This window comes from Phalacrocorax aristotelis, chromosome 3 (genome assembly GCF_949628215.1).
Source record: "Phalacrocorax aristotelis chromosome 3, bGulAri2.1, whole genome shotgun sequence".
Classification (NCBI taxonomy): domain Eukaryota; kingdom Metazoa; phylum Chordata; class Aves; order Suliformes; family Phalacrocoracidae; genus Phalacrocorax; species Phalacrocorax aristotelis.
In genome coordinates, this window is record NC_134278.1 from 365,772 (window position 1) to 382,276 (window position 16,505).

The 16,505-nt window shown below is 59.3% G+C and overlaps 1 protein-coding gene across 3 annotated transcripts; it reads right to left on the reverse strand.

Moving 5' to 3' along the window:
* Positions 1-178: 178 nt before the first annotated feature.
* Positions 179-15,436, reverse strand: LOC142054162 (uridine-cytidine kinase-like 1). Of its 3 annotated transcripts, none has more exons than XM_075086328.1 (14): positions 15,058-15,436; positions 14,769-14,875; positions 14,504-14,674; positions 13,863-13,934; positions 13,364-13,553; positions 13,195-13,256; positions 12,662-12,678; positions 11,770-11,868; positions 2,450-2,543; positions 2,276-2,338; positions 1,927-2,049; positions 1,757-1,849; positions 1,498-1,654; positions 179-1,330 (listed from the first exon to the last, which is right to left on the reverse strand). In XM_075086328.1, the coding sequence occupies exons 1-14, from the start codon at positions 15,311-15,313 to the stop codon at positions 1,257-1,259; spliced, it is 1,578 nt and encodes a 525-aa protein (XP_074942429.1). In that variant the 5' UTR covers positions 15,314-15,436; the 3' UTR covers positions 179-1,256. The 3 variants fall into 3 exon arrangements, with proteins under 3 accessions (XP_074942429.1, XP_074942430.1, XP_074942428.1); XM_075086329.1 differs by having other exon boundaries at positions 1,742-1,849; positions 14,549-14,674; positions 15,058-15,435; XM_075086327.1 differs by having other exon boundaries at positions 1,742-1,849; positions 15,058-15,434.
* Positions 15,437-16,505: the final 1,069 nt, after the last annotated feature.

Sequence of the window (16,505 nt, forward strand, 5' to 3'; positions counted from 1 at the left end):
GGCACCCCCACTGCACAACCCCACACGCACGGTGACAGCCCTCTCACTCGCCCCAGCACCCACAGGATGCGGTGACACCCTGTGACAACCCCCGTGCACGGTGCCAGCCCCACGCTTGGGCATCGGTGCCACCCCATGTGCCCAGCCCCGGCTCAGGCAGGAGGCGGCAGGCAGCAGCCCGGGGGTCACGCTGCTCCTTTATTGGGGTACAAAATGAAGGCAGCTGGGGCAGCGGGGAGAGGGCAGCGCCCCAGGGCTGGGGGCACAGCGGAGCCTCTTCAGCCAGCAAAGCGGGGGCAGGGGCCAGGCCCAGGACCCCCAGGCAGACAGACCCAGCGCCGGAGCCGTTCCCGCTCAGGGATGTGAGGCCACTGCTGCCCTTCCAAAGAAGAACCTGAGCAACACGGGCAGCGGCGGCTGGGCAGACCCCGGCCCCGCCAGCCTCCCTCGCCGCCCTGGATGCTGGGCATGGAGGAGCCCGCGGGCCGCGCTGGTCCCTGGGCCAGCCCCACAGAGCTGGACAGCCCTGGCGGCCCAGGGGCTGGGATGGCGGTGACAGTGTTTGAATATCAAACCCTCCCGCCGGCGTGGGGGCCAAAGGCAGCCCCTGCCCTCCCGGCGCCGGCGGCCAGCCCGGAGCCCGCACGGGGCCTGGCCGGGGCGGGGAGGGGATGGAGTGTCAGATCGGTGGGGACAAGGTGGTTCCTTGAGGAGATCCCCAATCCCTGATGTTTTTCAAGTAGCTGGCCTGCCCCACTGGAGAGCCAGGTGGGCAGCTGCTCAAAATAAATACAAACAAATAAATACAGATTCCAGCAAGGGAGCCTGCCTGGCGCCCAGCCAGGGCCCAGAAGAAGCCTTGAGGGCACCAGACCCCGTCCCCCTCCTTCCCAGGGAAGAGAGTGACTGGCCCCTCAAGCACAGGCCACAGGGAGACCACCTCTCCCTCCCGCAGGCACAGGCGGCCCAGGGTGCAGAGGCAGGTCTCGGGGGGCGAGGAACACCCTCATGTTCCACAGGACATGCCACCCCTCCCTCCTCGGAGGGGAAGATCGATCCCACAAGGGGCCACTCCTGCGGGGTGGAGGGAGAGGCTGGCAGCAAGGCGCTCGTCCTGCAGCCAGGAGAGCTGGGGGCTGGCGGGGCCATGCTGTGGGTGGGTGGGCACAGGCTGGCAGCTCGAAGCCCCTCCTGGGGGCAGAGGCAGGGGGCCGGCCCCATGGCCAGCCCAGCTGGTGGCCCAGTGGCCAGCCAGCTCAGCAGTCCATGCCATCGCTCTCACACCAGGCAGAGGAGCCATCAGTGCCGAAGTATCTGTCCCCAAAGTTACCTGAAGGATGAAGGGACAGAGTGAGGTGATAGCAGCCCTGGCCCCATCGCACTTCCCCCCGCCAAGGCCCCAGGGCTCCCTCAGCATGGCCAGAGGGCATCCCACTGCTGGGGCAAGGCGCTGGGTGCCCAGCCCGCAGGGCACAGCACACCCTTGCCCACCCTCACCGATGCCTGGGATGATGTGGAACTCCTCGTTGATCCTCTTGTCCACAGCAGTGGTGATGATGCGGACACGGGGAAAGGCATAGGCCACGGAGTGCACCCCCATCTCTGCCATCAGCAGCGACAGCAGGAAGATCCTGTCCTCTTGCACGTCGTGATCCTGCAGCACGCACAGTCGTGAGAGCCCGGCCAGCACCAGGAGGTCTGCACGCCCCTGCCCCACACCCTGCCGCCCCCGGGCCCTCACCAGCAGGACACGCACTGCCATCATGGCTGCAGCTCCTGTGGACACGGTGCTGTCCATGAGGATGACGTAGTCCTCACTGATTTCCTTGGGAAGGCGCAGGTAGTGGAGCTGAGGAGGAAAGGAGAGGTGGTCACCCATCCCACAGTGCTGGGAGGCTCTGGGCCAGGGCAGCAGGTGCTGCTCACCTCGGGCTCCCCCGTGTCGTGGTTGGTCTGGATCAGGATCTTGCCCAGGCGGATGTCCTTGCACACAGCAGTGAGGGCCTGCTCCATGGTCTCCCCTGCACGCAGGATGGACACACCTGTGATCTGCAGAAGGGACAAGAACACATCTGCCTGGTGCTGCACAGGGGAAGCAGCCACTCTGGTGAGCTCCTGAGGCTCTGGCGCCGCGGGAGCGGGGAACAAGCCCTGCCGAGCAGCTCGCCTGCACAGGAACAGACCCCAGGAGCCACCAGGTTTTCCCAGACCATGCCAACCCGAGGTGGGGCAGCTGCATGCTCGTGAGGAGAAAGGGGCCAGGACAACATCTCACCCTCTGCCTGTGGAACCGCTTTCCTTCGTATGTTGTCCCCTGGGGCGTCTCCACAGTGACCGACTGCAGAAAGGGGAGGAGAAGGCAGTGCGGACGAAGCCAGGCCCCTGCATGGCCCGGGGGCTCAGGAGGGGGCGATGTGGCCACGGCCACACCCAAGGAGCGGTCACTCACCTTCAGTGGCAGGAAGGAGAGGGCATGTTCAATCAACAGCCTCATCAGGCGCTTGGAGTAGAAGATGAATTCGTCCCTAGTTGTGTCCTTGTTCCTGTTGAGGGAGGACACTCGCGTGAGACAAGCAGAGCCCCTGCTCCACCCTTGCAGATGGCGAACGGGGCTCCAGAGGAAGGCTGGCACGAACAGAGAGCAGTCCCTGGGAACCTGGAAGCTCTTGGGGAAGAGACACAGTTAGTAATCACTGATGTTTCAGGGGTTGCTGAAGACCAAGGGTGTTGTCTAGAAAGGACCACATGGTCAAGAAACGTGCGCAGTTCCCCTTCACCTGGAAGGTGGACACAAAGCCTGCAGCAGATCACACAGATCGGATAAAGTGAAAGATTGCTATGTGATGCTGCTCAGTCCTCTTTGGGACACGGGACAGTTCAGAGCTGACTCTGCATGGCGGGATAGCTAGACTAGCAAAGTGAATACAGCTAACAGAAAAAAGGGGGGGATAAATGAGCATAACACGAGCGGCCTGGTATGTAGATGTACATCCTGACCCTGAACAGAGATGAGGCAGGTGCCCGAGGCAGCATTACTTGCTCTGAGCACGACCTCTAATTGCTGCTGAATCTCTGCTGAGGATTTGCAGGGCTGGAGATTTAGGCCTTAAATGCTGACTATGTGGAAAGAGCCAGGAGGAAAACGGAGGGCGGGAACAGCAGATTGTCAGGCAGCACCATCGGTTCTCGGGGCAACAGAAACTCCGGAGCAAGCGGCAAGTGCTTTGCATGGGCCCTGTCAGGGGAGCACAAGGCAGAAACGGACCACAGCACAGCAGGACAGGCAGCTCTGGGAGCCCCTCAGCATGGAGGAGACCAGACTGCACCATGGCCAAGAGCAGCTGGGTTACCTGACACTGGCAATGGGAAAACATCTGACATGTTCTCAACTCCTCTCTGTTTATGTACCAAATTAGAGATAAACTACTGCCAGGAACCAGACAGATTTTGAAATACCTGGCGTTATCTCATCACAACACTGAAGTGCTGAGGACCGCAAGAAATAAAATAAATAGAAAACAGAATAAAACCACAATGGGATTGTAACTGACAGGAAACCTCCCCTTTTCCCTCGGAGGAGTAAAGCCAACTCTGTGTGCACATGCGCTAATCCCAGTGCTGGGGCAGAGGGGGAAAGAGGCTGGCTTTTCTTATTGGGAGCAGTTTGACCATCAAGCACGCACGCACACGTTGTAGTCTAACTCATCCATCGCACAAAAGAAACCACTGCACAAAACCTCACATTTCCTGCAGCACATGGTTCTCAAAGCACAGTAACACGAGCCTGTGCAGCACTTCACTTACAGGCAGGCTTGTCCTGGTGCCGTGTTACTCCGAGGGTACCTGCAGGGGAGCAGAACAGCTCCTCCACCAGCACTGTCAGTGCCAGGTGCCTGAAGGCAAAGTACCTACAGCAAGGGGTCACGCAGCAGGAAGAGGAGGAGAATCTGAGATTTGCTTGTCATTTAAAACGTGACCATAAAGAATCCAACAATGTCCATCTATACCTCTCGCAGTCTGTGGCTGCTTTGGCAAAAGAGTAAGTAGCAGGTTGTAACGTAAGTGCCGTTTTACTTGAGAACTGTCAAGAACAAGCTCCTGGCTCCCTGGCTGAACAATAGCCACGAGGCAGCCTGACACCAAAGGACTGTGCTTAATAAGATGCAGCTGAAATCTGTTTTCTCTTCTGTGACCTGTCTCTAATGCAGCGCAGCCTGCATATACCCCTGGTGTTTTCTGGAGAATGTAAGGAACAAAGGAACCCTACAGACATTTGCCAGTTTCCAGATGGAAGAGGTGGAACTGGCAACGGTCCAGATGAGGCAGAAGGATATTGAATATTTTTACTCTGTATTTTAAGACAAAATCTGCCACTTCTCACATCTCACCACGATGACAGACAGCCCAGCCAACAGTGCTCAGGAGAAGGATAAACAGACTCTACTATACCAAGATATTTTTGCAGCCAGACCTGGGTAGCTCTCACCCAGGAGCTCTGCAATGACCACAAAACCCGACGAACACGGACATTTCCGACAAGCCTGGGGAGAGCGGGGCACTCCCAGAGAAGTCAGAAAATCAGTTCTGGTCTGGAAGAAACAGGCACCCTGCCTACAGCCTTTCAGCGTGGGCTGTCGGCATATGTGCTCCCCCATGGTGTGCTTCACCCACAAGCTCACCCACGGCAGCTTTGGAAGCACTGCCTGAGCTCCAGGTGCACAAGCCCGGCAGCAGCCCTGCCTCCACAGGCAGTCTCTCCCAGCCAGCCGCCCCTGACAAGCCCCACACTGGCCCTGTTGGCCCCAGGGCCGCTCTGCCACAGATGGGGCAGTCAGCCGCCACGGCCGGCCCCTGACCTGCGTGGGACAGGCCCGTCGGTGCTCCCACAGAGGCAGGCTCCTCCGCAAGGCGTCCCAGGGATGGACAAGTACCCTCAGTCCCTGTGCTGCAAAGGCCCCAGCATGCCTCCCTTTTCACAAAGAGGCGAAGACAACCAAGAAACCTCACCCAGGGGACAAGCAACCATTGATGACACAAGGGCGAAGGGGTGCTGCAGGGGAGGGCAGCCCTGACATCCCCCGGCAGCAGCAGGGGCCCCTTCCCGCAGCGGTCAGAGAGCGGGACAGCTCCGGCCGTGCCCCCACGCCAAGAGCACTCCCAAAGGGGACACCCCTGTCCGCACACCAGGCACATGCTCGGACCCTCGAGCATTGCGCAGGTGAAGCCCGAGGGCAGGCACAGCTCCAGGCGCTGCCCGCCTCCTCGGTGGAGGGGGCAGCTGAGCCGCAGGCAGCGTGCACACCCCCACAAGCCAGGAGCCCACAGCTGGGCACAGCAGCGCTGCAGCCAGCGGCTCCCGAGAACCTCCATCTCCGCGGCACTCTCAGCACAAGATGGCAGGAAAGCAGCGGGTAGCCTGACAGGGACCAGCGAGCTTCTGGCTGGGAGCCTGAACACGGTGTCAGCTCAGCTCATGAACAGGATTGTCTGTAGCTGAAAGCCAGCCATCACATTCAGGCCCCCAGGAAACTTGAGCATGGACAGGTTTCATGTCTGAACCACCTTCCCTGGCGCTGCTAGCTTCTCAGCACACAGGGAGCACCTTGCCCTGCCCCTCACTAAAGCACCAACAGCCACACGCTTCTCAAGGGCAGCTCCAGTGCAGGACAACGTGTCCCGCCAAAGGACAAAGTCCAAAGGCTCAGGCCAGAGCAAATGTGCTAAGAGAGGCAGGTGACCCACGCCACCCACAGGCTGTGCCGCAGGGGATGTCCCAGAGCCTCTCCATGAGCATGTGGGTGCCAAGATGCAAGCAGTGGAAAGAAACTGCCGTTCTCCTGCGGCAGAGAGATGCTTCAGGGCTGCTGGGAGGCAGAAAGGACTGTTCAGGCAGGCCCTGCAGAGTCCTGAGGGGTGGCACAAAATGTTCCTGTTGACTCTGGTGATCTGGACCCAATACCGAAGACTCTTATATAAGTTGGAAGATATGACCCATACCCTTATTACAGTGTCCATCTTCAACCTGATCATGAATAAAATCATTCAGCTACTTTAGTGCAGGACTATTTTTCAGTTCAGTTTTCCCACCTCTCCACAGTAGCAGAAAATCACTCTGGAAACCACTTCTCCCTGAGATGCCTAGCCTGAATTTGCCGTGACTATGCTCAGTGAGATGCTCATCTGCTGCCACAACACGATCTTCCAGGAGGGCCCTCAGAGACAGAAGGCTGAAACACAGAAGAGCCTCCAGTGTTGAACAACAGGGAAACAATGTCGGCCAGCAGCAGCCTGGCAAGCTGAGATCAACAGGCTGTCTCCAAGAGAGCCATGCTGGGAAAAGCAGGATGGAAAAAGGGAGCCTGGAGGGAAATCATCCTGGTTCGCAGCTCTCTGGTGCACCCACAGACGCCAGGTTTGGTGTGCCAAGGCACTCCAAAAGGCAGTCCTGGCGGGAGCACCAGCACTCCATGAGCGCTGCTACTGCAAAGAGGGGCTGACAGCACCGCGGCAGCGCAGTGAACACGAGAGATCAGATTTGCCAAGACGGTAACTTCACATGCTGAGGTGCAGGAAGCTTGGCAAAAGGCGTGCGTTTGATGCTCTGCCAGCCTGGACCTCTCTAGGGAGCCCAGAATGTCAGCAGATAAGGAGCAGCACCTCTGGAGCAGAGGGAAGCCCAGAGGGTCGCACATGAGGACCATTAATAGTTCCACACCATGCTGAAGTCACGCAGAAGCGAATGAGCGCTGCCAAGTATCACCTACAGGCACCAGAAATACAAGCTGCCTTGCTGAATACAGGAACTTTTTACCAGAAGAGTTCCCCAGCTTAGAGATCTTAGTAACAGCACTGCTTCAGCTTTCCTTGCTTTCTTGGGCTGCAGCAGGATTTGAGGGGGTGGCTGACAGGCCAAGTCAACGCCCCTCATAAACGTGGTATTTTTCAGTTACCATCTGGAAGAGGCAAAGTCCGCCTTCCCGCAGCCCTGACGCTCACACCAGCCGGCTCCAGAAGCACAGCACCACTACAGTAACCTGAGATCAGCGGCGCTTCTGGACTCCAACCACAGCCTGCATGGGTTTGATCCCCTCCCGCCCCGGGGCAGCTGAACAAACTCCTAAGTCTAAGCAGATTAAGGTTATTAGACACTTGTGGCATAAAAGCGGAGGCACAACAGGCTGTTCCCGGCAAGGCAAAAGGACACAGACTTCAAGGAGGAAGACGGGAACAGCAGCTACAGATGAGAGAGGATTCAGCCCATGGTGCTGCCCCTTCCGGACGAGGGCTGGCCAAACCTGGCCCTTGGCGCTGCTAACAGATCGGCCCAGGCTCATGTTTGCTGGCTTTCCCACGGGAGCGGGAGGAGCTGTAGGTAACAGGTCCGCGCCAGAGCCTGGGAACAGCAAGGCGAGAGACAGGGCGGGCTGCAGCACAAAGACTTGCATTCTTCTCTCCCTGCATAACCCCAGCTAACAGAAAACTGCTCCCTTGCAAGTAAACAACATTCAGCTTCCGGAGGTGCCGCTCCCTCAGGATCTCCCTTCGACCTTCATCTACCACTGAGCACACAGATGGCAGATGAGCTAGGGAAATCGGCTCAGGCTATGAAGAAGACACTGCCAGAGCACTGAAGCTCTTGCTGGAGGGACATGGTCATACCTGCTCCAAAGTTCCCTTAGCTGGACCTGAACTCAGAAATACTAGAAGTCCACAGCCTAGGGGTGAGGTACGGGGGCTTTGGACACTGGCACAGGCCTCTGCCCAGTGCACATAAGGTGCCACATCACCGGGTGAGGCACATCACCCGGCTTTTTACTGCTGTGAACTGCCTCGGGAGCCTGCGCTTCAACAGGGAGGAGTCACAGGAGGAGCCTGGAGAAGGAACACCTACAAGGTGTAATTCGACAAGGGGCACAGTGGCAGTAACTACTGCTAGTGATGGAAGAGAGGAAACGGCCCCAGGCTGCGTCAGGGGAGGGTTAGGTTGGGTATGAGGGAAAATGCCTTCCCTGCCAGAGCGGTCAGGCCCTGGCACAGGCTGCCCAGAGAGGTGGGGGAGTCACCGTCCCTGGGGGGGTTCAAACACCGTGCAGCCGTGGCACTTGGGGCCATGGTTTAGGAGGCCTGGGGGTGTTGGGTTGGGGATTGGACTTGGTGATCCCAGAGGTCTTTTCCAACCTTATTGATTCTGTGATTATGGTCTATGATTCTACAATTCTAAGAGTAAGAGCTGCAACAGAGTACATGTCGATGAGGAAAAGGAGGGTTCTCAAAGCCAGGGGAATCCACAAACATGCAGAGAGACCCTGCAGGAGCCAGCAGATTCCCAAGCGGGGCTGATGTGGTGGGGACATGGCCAGGAGCAACCACGGGAAATTCATACAGCTCCAGGGAGCACGAGCGACCAGGATGGGCAAATGGCACGGCAGTTCACGCAGGGAGAGCCCTGCCACCCGAAGCACAAGCTGTGACCCACTTCTAAGGAGCTGAGAACAGCAGGGGCCATGGTATCCACCCAGCAGAGCGGTGCCCTCACGGCCCCTCCAGCTGCAAGAGCTGACACAGCCACCCAGACAGAGCCTGCGAGGTACCACGCAGCCGCCCAGGCCCAGGCTGCAGGGCGAGCCTGAGTGTCGGGCCAGCACCTGGCCGCAGCGCTGAGCTCGCCTGGGGGAGAGGCACCCAGGTAAAGGAGCTGCTCAGCCCGGGGACAGAGCTTCGGGAGGAGGTGTCCGGGCTGAGGAGCACCAGGGAGACAGAGAAGGAGGTTGACTGGTGAAATAGTACTCTACCATTCCTTTCTGAGAGGGACCTGCAGCAGCCACCCACAGCACAAGCACAAAGGGCCCCCTAGCCCCTCACCACCAGACAGAACGAGGTAACCCAGAAGACGGGGAGAATGGAAGCAGGTTACTGCTCGGGGCATCAGACGACTCCACTCTCAGCCTGCCTCACCTTCCGTGGTGCCCGTACACAACAGGTGTGAGGCCCTGGAGTTGGAAGGGCAGACGATGGATGATGGGGATCAAGGTCTTCCCAGGATGGAGCGGTCATCTAGGCAGCCTACCCCCTGCATCACAACCAGTCATGGTGAGAAAAAAAGAAGGGCAGTTGCCATAGGTGACTCCCTTCTGAGGGGAATGATCCAATATGCCAACCAGACCCAACCCACAGGGAGATCTGCTGCCTCCCTGGCGCCAGGGTAAGGCAGGGCACTAGGAAGCTCCCTAGCCTGCTGAGCTCCTCAGACTATTACCCACTATTGGTTCTCCACATCGGCAGAGAAGAGGTAGCAAGGAGAAGCCCAAAGGCTGTCAAAAGGGACCTCAGAGCCTTGGTATGGATGGTTGAAGGTTCAGGTGCTCAGGTAGTATTTTCCTTGATCCTCTTGGTATCAGGGAAGAATATTGCATGGAACAGGCAGGTCCAGCTGATCAACACGTGGCCCCGAGACGGTGTCATCAGCAGAATTTTGGCTTTCTCAATCACGGGATGGTATACTCAACACCAACCTGCTGACACCTGATGGGATTCAACTTTTTCAGAAGAGGAAAAGGGATTTTGCTCAGGAGCTAGAAGGGCTGATTGACAGGGCTTTAAACCAAATTGGAAGGGGGAAGGGTACGAAGCTAGTCAGCGATGAGCAATGGGTAGACTCAAAGCAGGAGCTGCGTGCTAGTGAGAGTCCTCAGCTTGCTGCACGTGGCGATGGGTACAAGGAGCCACGCTTGAAGTGTGTCTACACAGATGTGCGCAGCATAAGGAACAAGCAAGAGGAGCTGGAAGCCTTGGCCCAGCCCCAGAGATACGACACCATTGCCTTAAGTGTAACCTGGTGGGATGAGCCCTGTGACTGCTGTGCCTCAATGGATGGTTACAGGCTCTTCAGGAGGGACAGGCAGGGCAGGCGAGGTGGGGGGTGGCACTGTATGTAGCGGCAGAGCTGGGATGCACGGAGCTTGCACCTGGCGATGGCACCGTTGAGGGTCTCTGAGTAAGGATGAAGGGACAGGCAAATAAAGCAGATGATGTTTGGGAGTGTGCTATAGGCCACCCAGCCAGGAGGATGACATCAATGAGTTAGATGTCTCTAAGCCACCACTTGTCCTTGTGGGGGACTTCAACTCACCAGATGTCAACTGGAAATACCACATGGCTGGGACAGACAGGTCCAGAAGGTTCCTAAACCATCTGGACAACAATTTCTTGGTACAGGTACTAAGGGAATTGACCAGAAAAGGTGCCTTCCTCGATTTGTTGCTTATTAACAGGAAGGGTCTCATGGGTGAAGTGGTTATTGGTGGCTGCCTTGGCCACAGCGACCATGAAACAGTCAAGTTTAAAATCTATGGTGACAGAGGAAAGCTGCCAGCAAGCCCCCAGCTCTGGGTACTTGGTACGAGGAGAGCAGATGTCAGGTTGCTTAGGGAACTGCTTAGTAAGGTCCCCTGGGAAAAAGCTTTTGAAGGTGCTGGGATCCATCAGTGCTTGTCACTTTTTAAGTACCACCTCCTAAAAGCACAGAGGCAGGCAATCCCTAAGTGTAGGGAGTCAGGCAGCCGAGGCAAAAGGCCGACTTGGCTAAGCAGGGATATTCTAGAAATAAAGTGAAAAAAGAAAGTATATGGCCAGTGGAAGCAAGGTCAGGCAACATGGGAGGACTATAGGGATGCTGTTTGCCACTGCAGGAGGAAATACGTATGGACAATGCTCAGTTAGAGTTGAAGCTGGCCAGTACTGTGACGGACAATAAGAAGGGATTTTTTTACTACATTAATGGCAAAAGGCAGGCCAGAAATAACATTGGCCCGTTGCTTGATGAGAACGGTCATCTCACAAGCAGGGACACAGACAAGGCAGAGACATTTAATACTTTCTTCACCTCGGTCTTCAACACTGGTGATGGGCTCTGGGGGTCCCATCTCTGGGCTACAGAACCATGCCTACTATGGGAGTGATAAACTCCTAATAAACCCTGAACTTCTGCAGGACTTGCTGCCCCAGCTAGATCCATGGTGTGAATCTGGGGTTGTCCTGTGCAGGGACAGGAGTTGGACTCAGTGATCCTTGTGGGTCCCTTCCCACCCAAGACATTCTGATTCCATAAGGAGGTGCACAGGCTGCGCATTGTTACGACAAACCAACACATGGGCGCCAGTAGCCAGCCACAGCGTGAGCAGGCGCAGAAAAGCCCTGCTGAGCTCAGCATCCCCCTTCTGTTTTACAACCCAGTGACAGAAATGCACAGAGACACTGCAAGTTTCTGCAATCGCAGTAACAAGGAACGTCTTAGTGGTCCCACGGGATTCAGCTCTTGACCCGACACTAATGCTACTGTCATCTGGAAAAAAGGAGCATCAGTAGGGAATGAAAAGAGCTGGTGAGCAGCAAAGTCACGGAAGCAGCACCCTGTCACCTTCTGTAAGCTGTCTCTAAAACCAAGTGCCTGAGGAGAGGGGCAGCAAGGGTACCTGACCCCATGCCACCAACTGCTAGGCCTGTGCTCCAGCTAGGGAAGAGCTAACCAGTCTCCTCTCATCATAAGAAACAGCTGCCTGTGGCTCAAAAGTCATCCCAGGGCAGATGTGCCAAGATTTTGTTGCAAAAAAAAAAAAGCGTCTGTAGGCCAGAGCCAGCCCTGATCAGCAGTTCTGCTCCAAGAAAACACCTACATCCAAAGCTCTAAAGGCAAGGAGGGAAAACTCACACCTATGGAACAGCCCTTCTGTGACGGGGACAGAAGAAATCCTGAAGGAGGCAGGGACCTACCTGATGATGGTGTGCATGCCTCGCACCTGCGGCGTGTTCTCCAGGACACTCAGCGTCTTTGGCAGGGGCTGCCCTTGGTGGGCAGAGGCCAGAGCTGCCCTGCAACAAGGAAGCAGTGACCAGAGCTGCACAGCACACGCGGACGGAGCCACCCTGCTGGAGCCCCTCAGAGTAGGACATGGCCCCCAACCAAAAGAAGGATCCTCCCGGAGAACCCACTGCACAGGCTGGACACCAGAAAGCACGTGGCCTTCCCGCCCTGATCCCTATGAAAGCCCCACATCTGGTGCCAGGTATGAGATCCCAAAGCAGTATCACCCCGTAAAACTGGGGCAAACCTCCCCCGACCACAAATCCAGCCGTCAGCTGCCCCCGCACCCACGAGCCTCCGCCAGCATCTGGGGAGCAGGAGCAGCAGCTCTGCATGTGCAAGACCTTGCCACGTATCCTGAGACAGGGCTGCCTGGGTTGCACTGAGGTACGAGGACTGTCCCACTGAGGCTGCCTACACAGTGTCCCAGAGAACAGGGAGGACTGTCCAGGGCACTTCTCCCACAGAAAGGAGCAGCCTGGGGCACTCCAGCATTCAGGGCAGGAACCATGCTCCAGAAAGGGGCAGGAGCAGCACAGGGAGCCAGTCGCACGAGTCAAGCATAGTTGCTGTGGGATGGGTTACACAGGAGCCTGAAGCCACAGCAAGACAACCCCGAAGGAGCTGCATGCAGGGCAGCCACCTCAGCAGTCGAGGAAGAGCAGCTACGCTCAGGCATCTCAGCAAAGCTTTGGCCAGCAGGGACAGGGAAGAGGCAGGACTTGGAGAACAGTGGGTGCTGGCAGCCTTCTACCCCCAGCCTAGGAACCAGCCCCCTGCGCTGGCAGGGTCCCCACATACCTGACGGTGATCTCACGCTGGGTGGTAGAGCAGAGTCATCCAGCGTGTAAAAGGGGAAGGAAAGGACACTCAGTCACTGCACTGGCCAGCCCCAGTCCAGCTCCTACACCTTCTCCTGGGGTTAAACCGAGAGCAGGGAAACCACCACTGGGCACAGCTCGGAGGCAAGGGCGGGCTGCTGGGTGCAGCCAGGGGCGAGGGAGGTGGGGGGATTAGAGAAGCTGAGATCAGAAGAGCTGACAGGGACCAAGGGGGACAGCAGGCGAACAAGCCCAGGCCAGATCACAAGTGCCAGGCATCGCTGCCAGGGCGGGGGCTGTGCTCAGACCCATCTCAGTTTCCCCAGTTCCCACATCCCAGCTCGCTCTGCCCCGAGCGCTGTGCTAAGACCTTTTGTAAAGAGAGAGGGGACACCAAGAGCCTCTGGGTGCTCCAGGAGCACATGGCTGTGAGCAGCAACATCCTCCTCTCTGCATGCAGAACCCCCCTCCTCCTCACCCGTGCTAGCAGCAATCAATCAGCCCACGCCTCACCTTCTCCAGCTGGCTGTGCACATGCTGCACTATGAGGTCCAGGGCCACAAAGTTCTCCCCACCTGACAGGAGAGCGGAGAAGCTGGATGAGACACACGCTGACCCAACCCCACCCCCGGACACCTGCCCCGATGCTCAGGTCGGGTCTGGCACCACAAGGTGGTCTCACCCCTGGGCACCACGATGTCAGCGACCTGCATGGTGGGCTCGATGTACTGCTCGAAGGCTGGCTTCACAAACTTGTTGTATTGCTTGATGACACCCACGATGTCGCGCCCATGTTCCATGATGTCACGCTGCAGCCGCCGCACCAGCCGGATGTCAGAGTCCGTGTCCACAAACACTTTCATGTCCAGGAGCTGGAAAACTGGGAGGGGTGAGCACCCCCTATGCAGCCCCCCATCAGTCCTGCCTCAATTTCCCTTGCCCACAGCCCAGCCAGGTCTGACCCCCCACAACGATGGCATCCAGCACTTCCTCCCCTGAAGCCTGCGACATGGAGGTGCTCTGCCAGTAAGCAGTGGGTGGCCTCTCCCTCCGCAGCCCCCGGCCATCACCCTGCCCCAGTGGCACCAAGGGCCAGAACAGTGCTCATCCCACCCGCAGCAGACCACTGTGTGCCTCCTCCCACGCCAAGATGGGCCACCAGCTGCATCACGCAGCGATACCTTCAGCAACTCCTTGTTTGCAAAAGCCAGTATCCCTTCAAACACGATGACGTTGGCCCCATACACTGTTTTCTGTGGGCAGATAAGAGCTGTACTCATCCTGCCCCCCTCATGAACGCTGCAGCAATGCCAACACTCGGCACAGACATCACCTTGACTCCTGACCCACACCCAGCTCTTGCCACCCATGGGCAGAACTCCCCATAACCATCCTACCTCACCCAACCTCTAAGGGCCCTTTTTCTCACCCCTGGACTCGATACCCCAGCCCCACACTGACCCAGAACCCAGAGCCTTGCTCCAGAGCCACAAACCTCTGCCCAACACCTTCCCCCAGCCCCCACCCTCCCAGCGCTCCTTCAGGCTCTGCACCGCTGCCTCTCCCCGAATGCTGCGCTGGTCCGTTTCCACGTCCATCTCCATGCCTCCATGCTCCCTCCCTGCCTCCACACCCCCAATCCCCCCGAGTGACCCTCCCACACCTGATGGCCCCCAGCCCCTCCCTCCCTTGCCCTCCCAGGCCCCACAGCCCCTACCACAGCCCCACAGGCATCCCCCCTATTCCTGGAGGCTATCCCCGCAGTACCTGGCCCACCCACCCTCCCTCCCGGGGCCTGGCCCGGCTGCCCTGCGGCACCCACCCACTCGCGGCGGCGGCTGTGCGTGGTGAAGTCGTAGACGGGCACCTTCACGCTCTTGCCTTTCTTGAGCTTGCGAAGGACACTGATGAGCAGCTCGAAGTCAAAGGCGTCGGGGTGGTCAAAGTTGTAGTCGCTGCGGGCTGCCAGCGCCTGCTGTCCCTCGTCCAGCACCTGCAGGCACCGTCACCGCTCAGCACCGCGCCGGGCCCCCGGCCCCGCAGGCACTGTCACCGCTCAGCACCGCGCCGGCCTCCCGGACCATCACCTTGTAGAAGGACTCCATGGAGAGCAGCACGACCCAGGGCACGTCCAGCGCCTCTATGATCCGCGTCGCCACCGTCGTCTTGCCCGAGGCGTTGCCGCCGCACAGGCCTGGGGGCGAGCGGGTGGTGACACCGCGGCGGCCACCGCCCGGCCCCGGCCACATCATTTTACCGGCTCCAGCCGCGGTCCCAGCCCCGGTCCCATCGCTTCCCCGGCCGTGGCTCCGGCCCAGCCCCCTCCCTTCCCCTTCCCCGGCCCCATCCCTCCCCCGGCCCCGGCCCGCCGCTCACCGATGACGAAGGCCTCGTCCACGGGCGCGCCGGTCTCGCTGTACCAGGGCGGCCGCCCGGCCGTGTAGATGGTCCGCTTGCTGGTGCGCAGCAGCGGCGGCTCCGGCTTGCACTGGCTGGCGGTTCGCCGCCGCGGGGACGGCGCCAGCGGCAGCCGGCTCAGCAGCGAGCCCAGCGGGCCGGGGCCGGGGCCACGATCGGGGCCCGCCGCGCCCCACGCGCCGCGCCGCTCCCCCGCGCCCGCCGCCGCCGCCATCTCCCCGCGCCACCGCGGGACGGGCCGCAGGGGCTGCCGGGATGGGCCGCGGCCCCGCCCCGCGCCCCACGCGAGCCCCGCGCCGCGGGCGGCGGCGCCTCGGGCTGCGGGGGCGGGTCCCGCCCGGGACCGCGGCCGGAGTCTGCAGGGCCGGAGACCCCACCGCCTCCCCGGGCAGCCTGTGCCCGCGTCAGCCTCACGCCGAGGAGTGTGTCCCGGTGTCCGGAGGGACCCTCCCGTGGCCCGGTTTGTGCCCGTGGCCTCTGGTGCTGGCACTGGGCACCACTGGGAGAGCCTGGCTCTGTCCCCTTTACACGGGTTCGATCCCCCTGAGCCCTCCCTGCGCCAGGCTGAGCAGCCCCAGCTCCCTCAGCCTCTCCCCACAGCACAGATGCTCCAGTCCCTCCCCATCTTGGTGGCCCCTCGCTGGGCTCTCCCCAGCCTGTCCATCTCTCTCTGGTACTGGGGAGCCCAGGGGTGGCCTCACCAGCGCTGAGCAGAGGGGAAGATCCCCTCCCTCCACCTGCTGGCAGCTCTCCTTGTGCAGCCCCGGGCACCATTCGCCGCCTTTGCAGCAAGGGCACGTTGGTGGCTCATGGTCAACTTGGTGTCCACCAGGACCCCCGGGGCCTCTTCTGCTGAGCTGTTTTCCAACTGGGTGGCCCCCAGCATGTACTGGTGCTACGGGGTTGTTCCTCCCCAGGGGCAGGACTTTGCACTTCCCCTTGCGGAGCTTCATGGGGTTCCTGTCAGCCCCTTTCTCTAGCCTGTCCAGACCCTTCTGCACTACAAAGCAGCACGACCCTCTGGTGTACAGCTGCTCCCCCAGCTTGGTGTCATCTGCAGACTCGCTGAGGGTACACTCTGCCCCACCCTCCAGATCATGGATGAAGATGTTAAACAAGACTGAACCCCGTACTAAACCCCGAGGTACCCTGGTCGGTACTGGCCTTGTGCCCCTGATCAGCACCCTCTGGGCCTGGCCATGCAGCCCGTTTTCCAAGCACCTCTCTGCTCATCCAGCCCACACTTCAACAGTTTCTCTAGGAGGATCTTAGAGGACACTGAGGCACCGGTCTTGCCGAAGTCTGGGTAGGCAACATCTGCGGTGCTCCCCTGATCTACCAGGCCCGTCGCCTCATCACAGAAGGTGATCAGGCTGGCCAAGCACAACCTCCCCTTGGGGAAGCCA

Bases quoted from the DNA above. Each gene is read 5' to 3' on its own strand.
- LOC142054162 (XM_075086327.1), bottom strand. From the start codon at position 15,313: ATGGCGGCGGCGGCGGGCGCGGGGGAGCGGCGCGGCGCGTGGGGCGCG. The intron at 14,876-15,057 runs GTGAGCGGCGGG...GCTCGCCCCCAG, and splicing joins GGACGAGGCCTTCGTCATCG to GCCTGTGCGGCGGCAACGCC. The intron at 13,257-13,363 runs GTGAGACCACCT...CTCTCCTGTCAG, and splicing joins TGACATCGTGGTGCCCAGGG to GTGGGGAGAACTTTGTGGCC.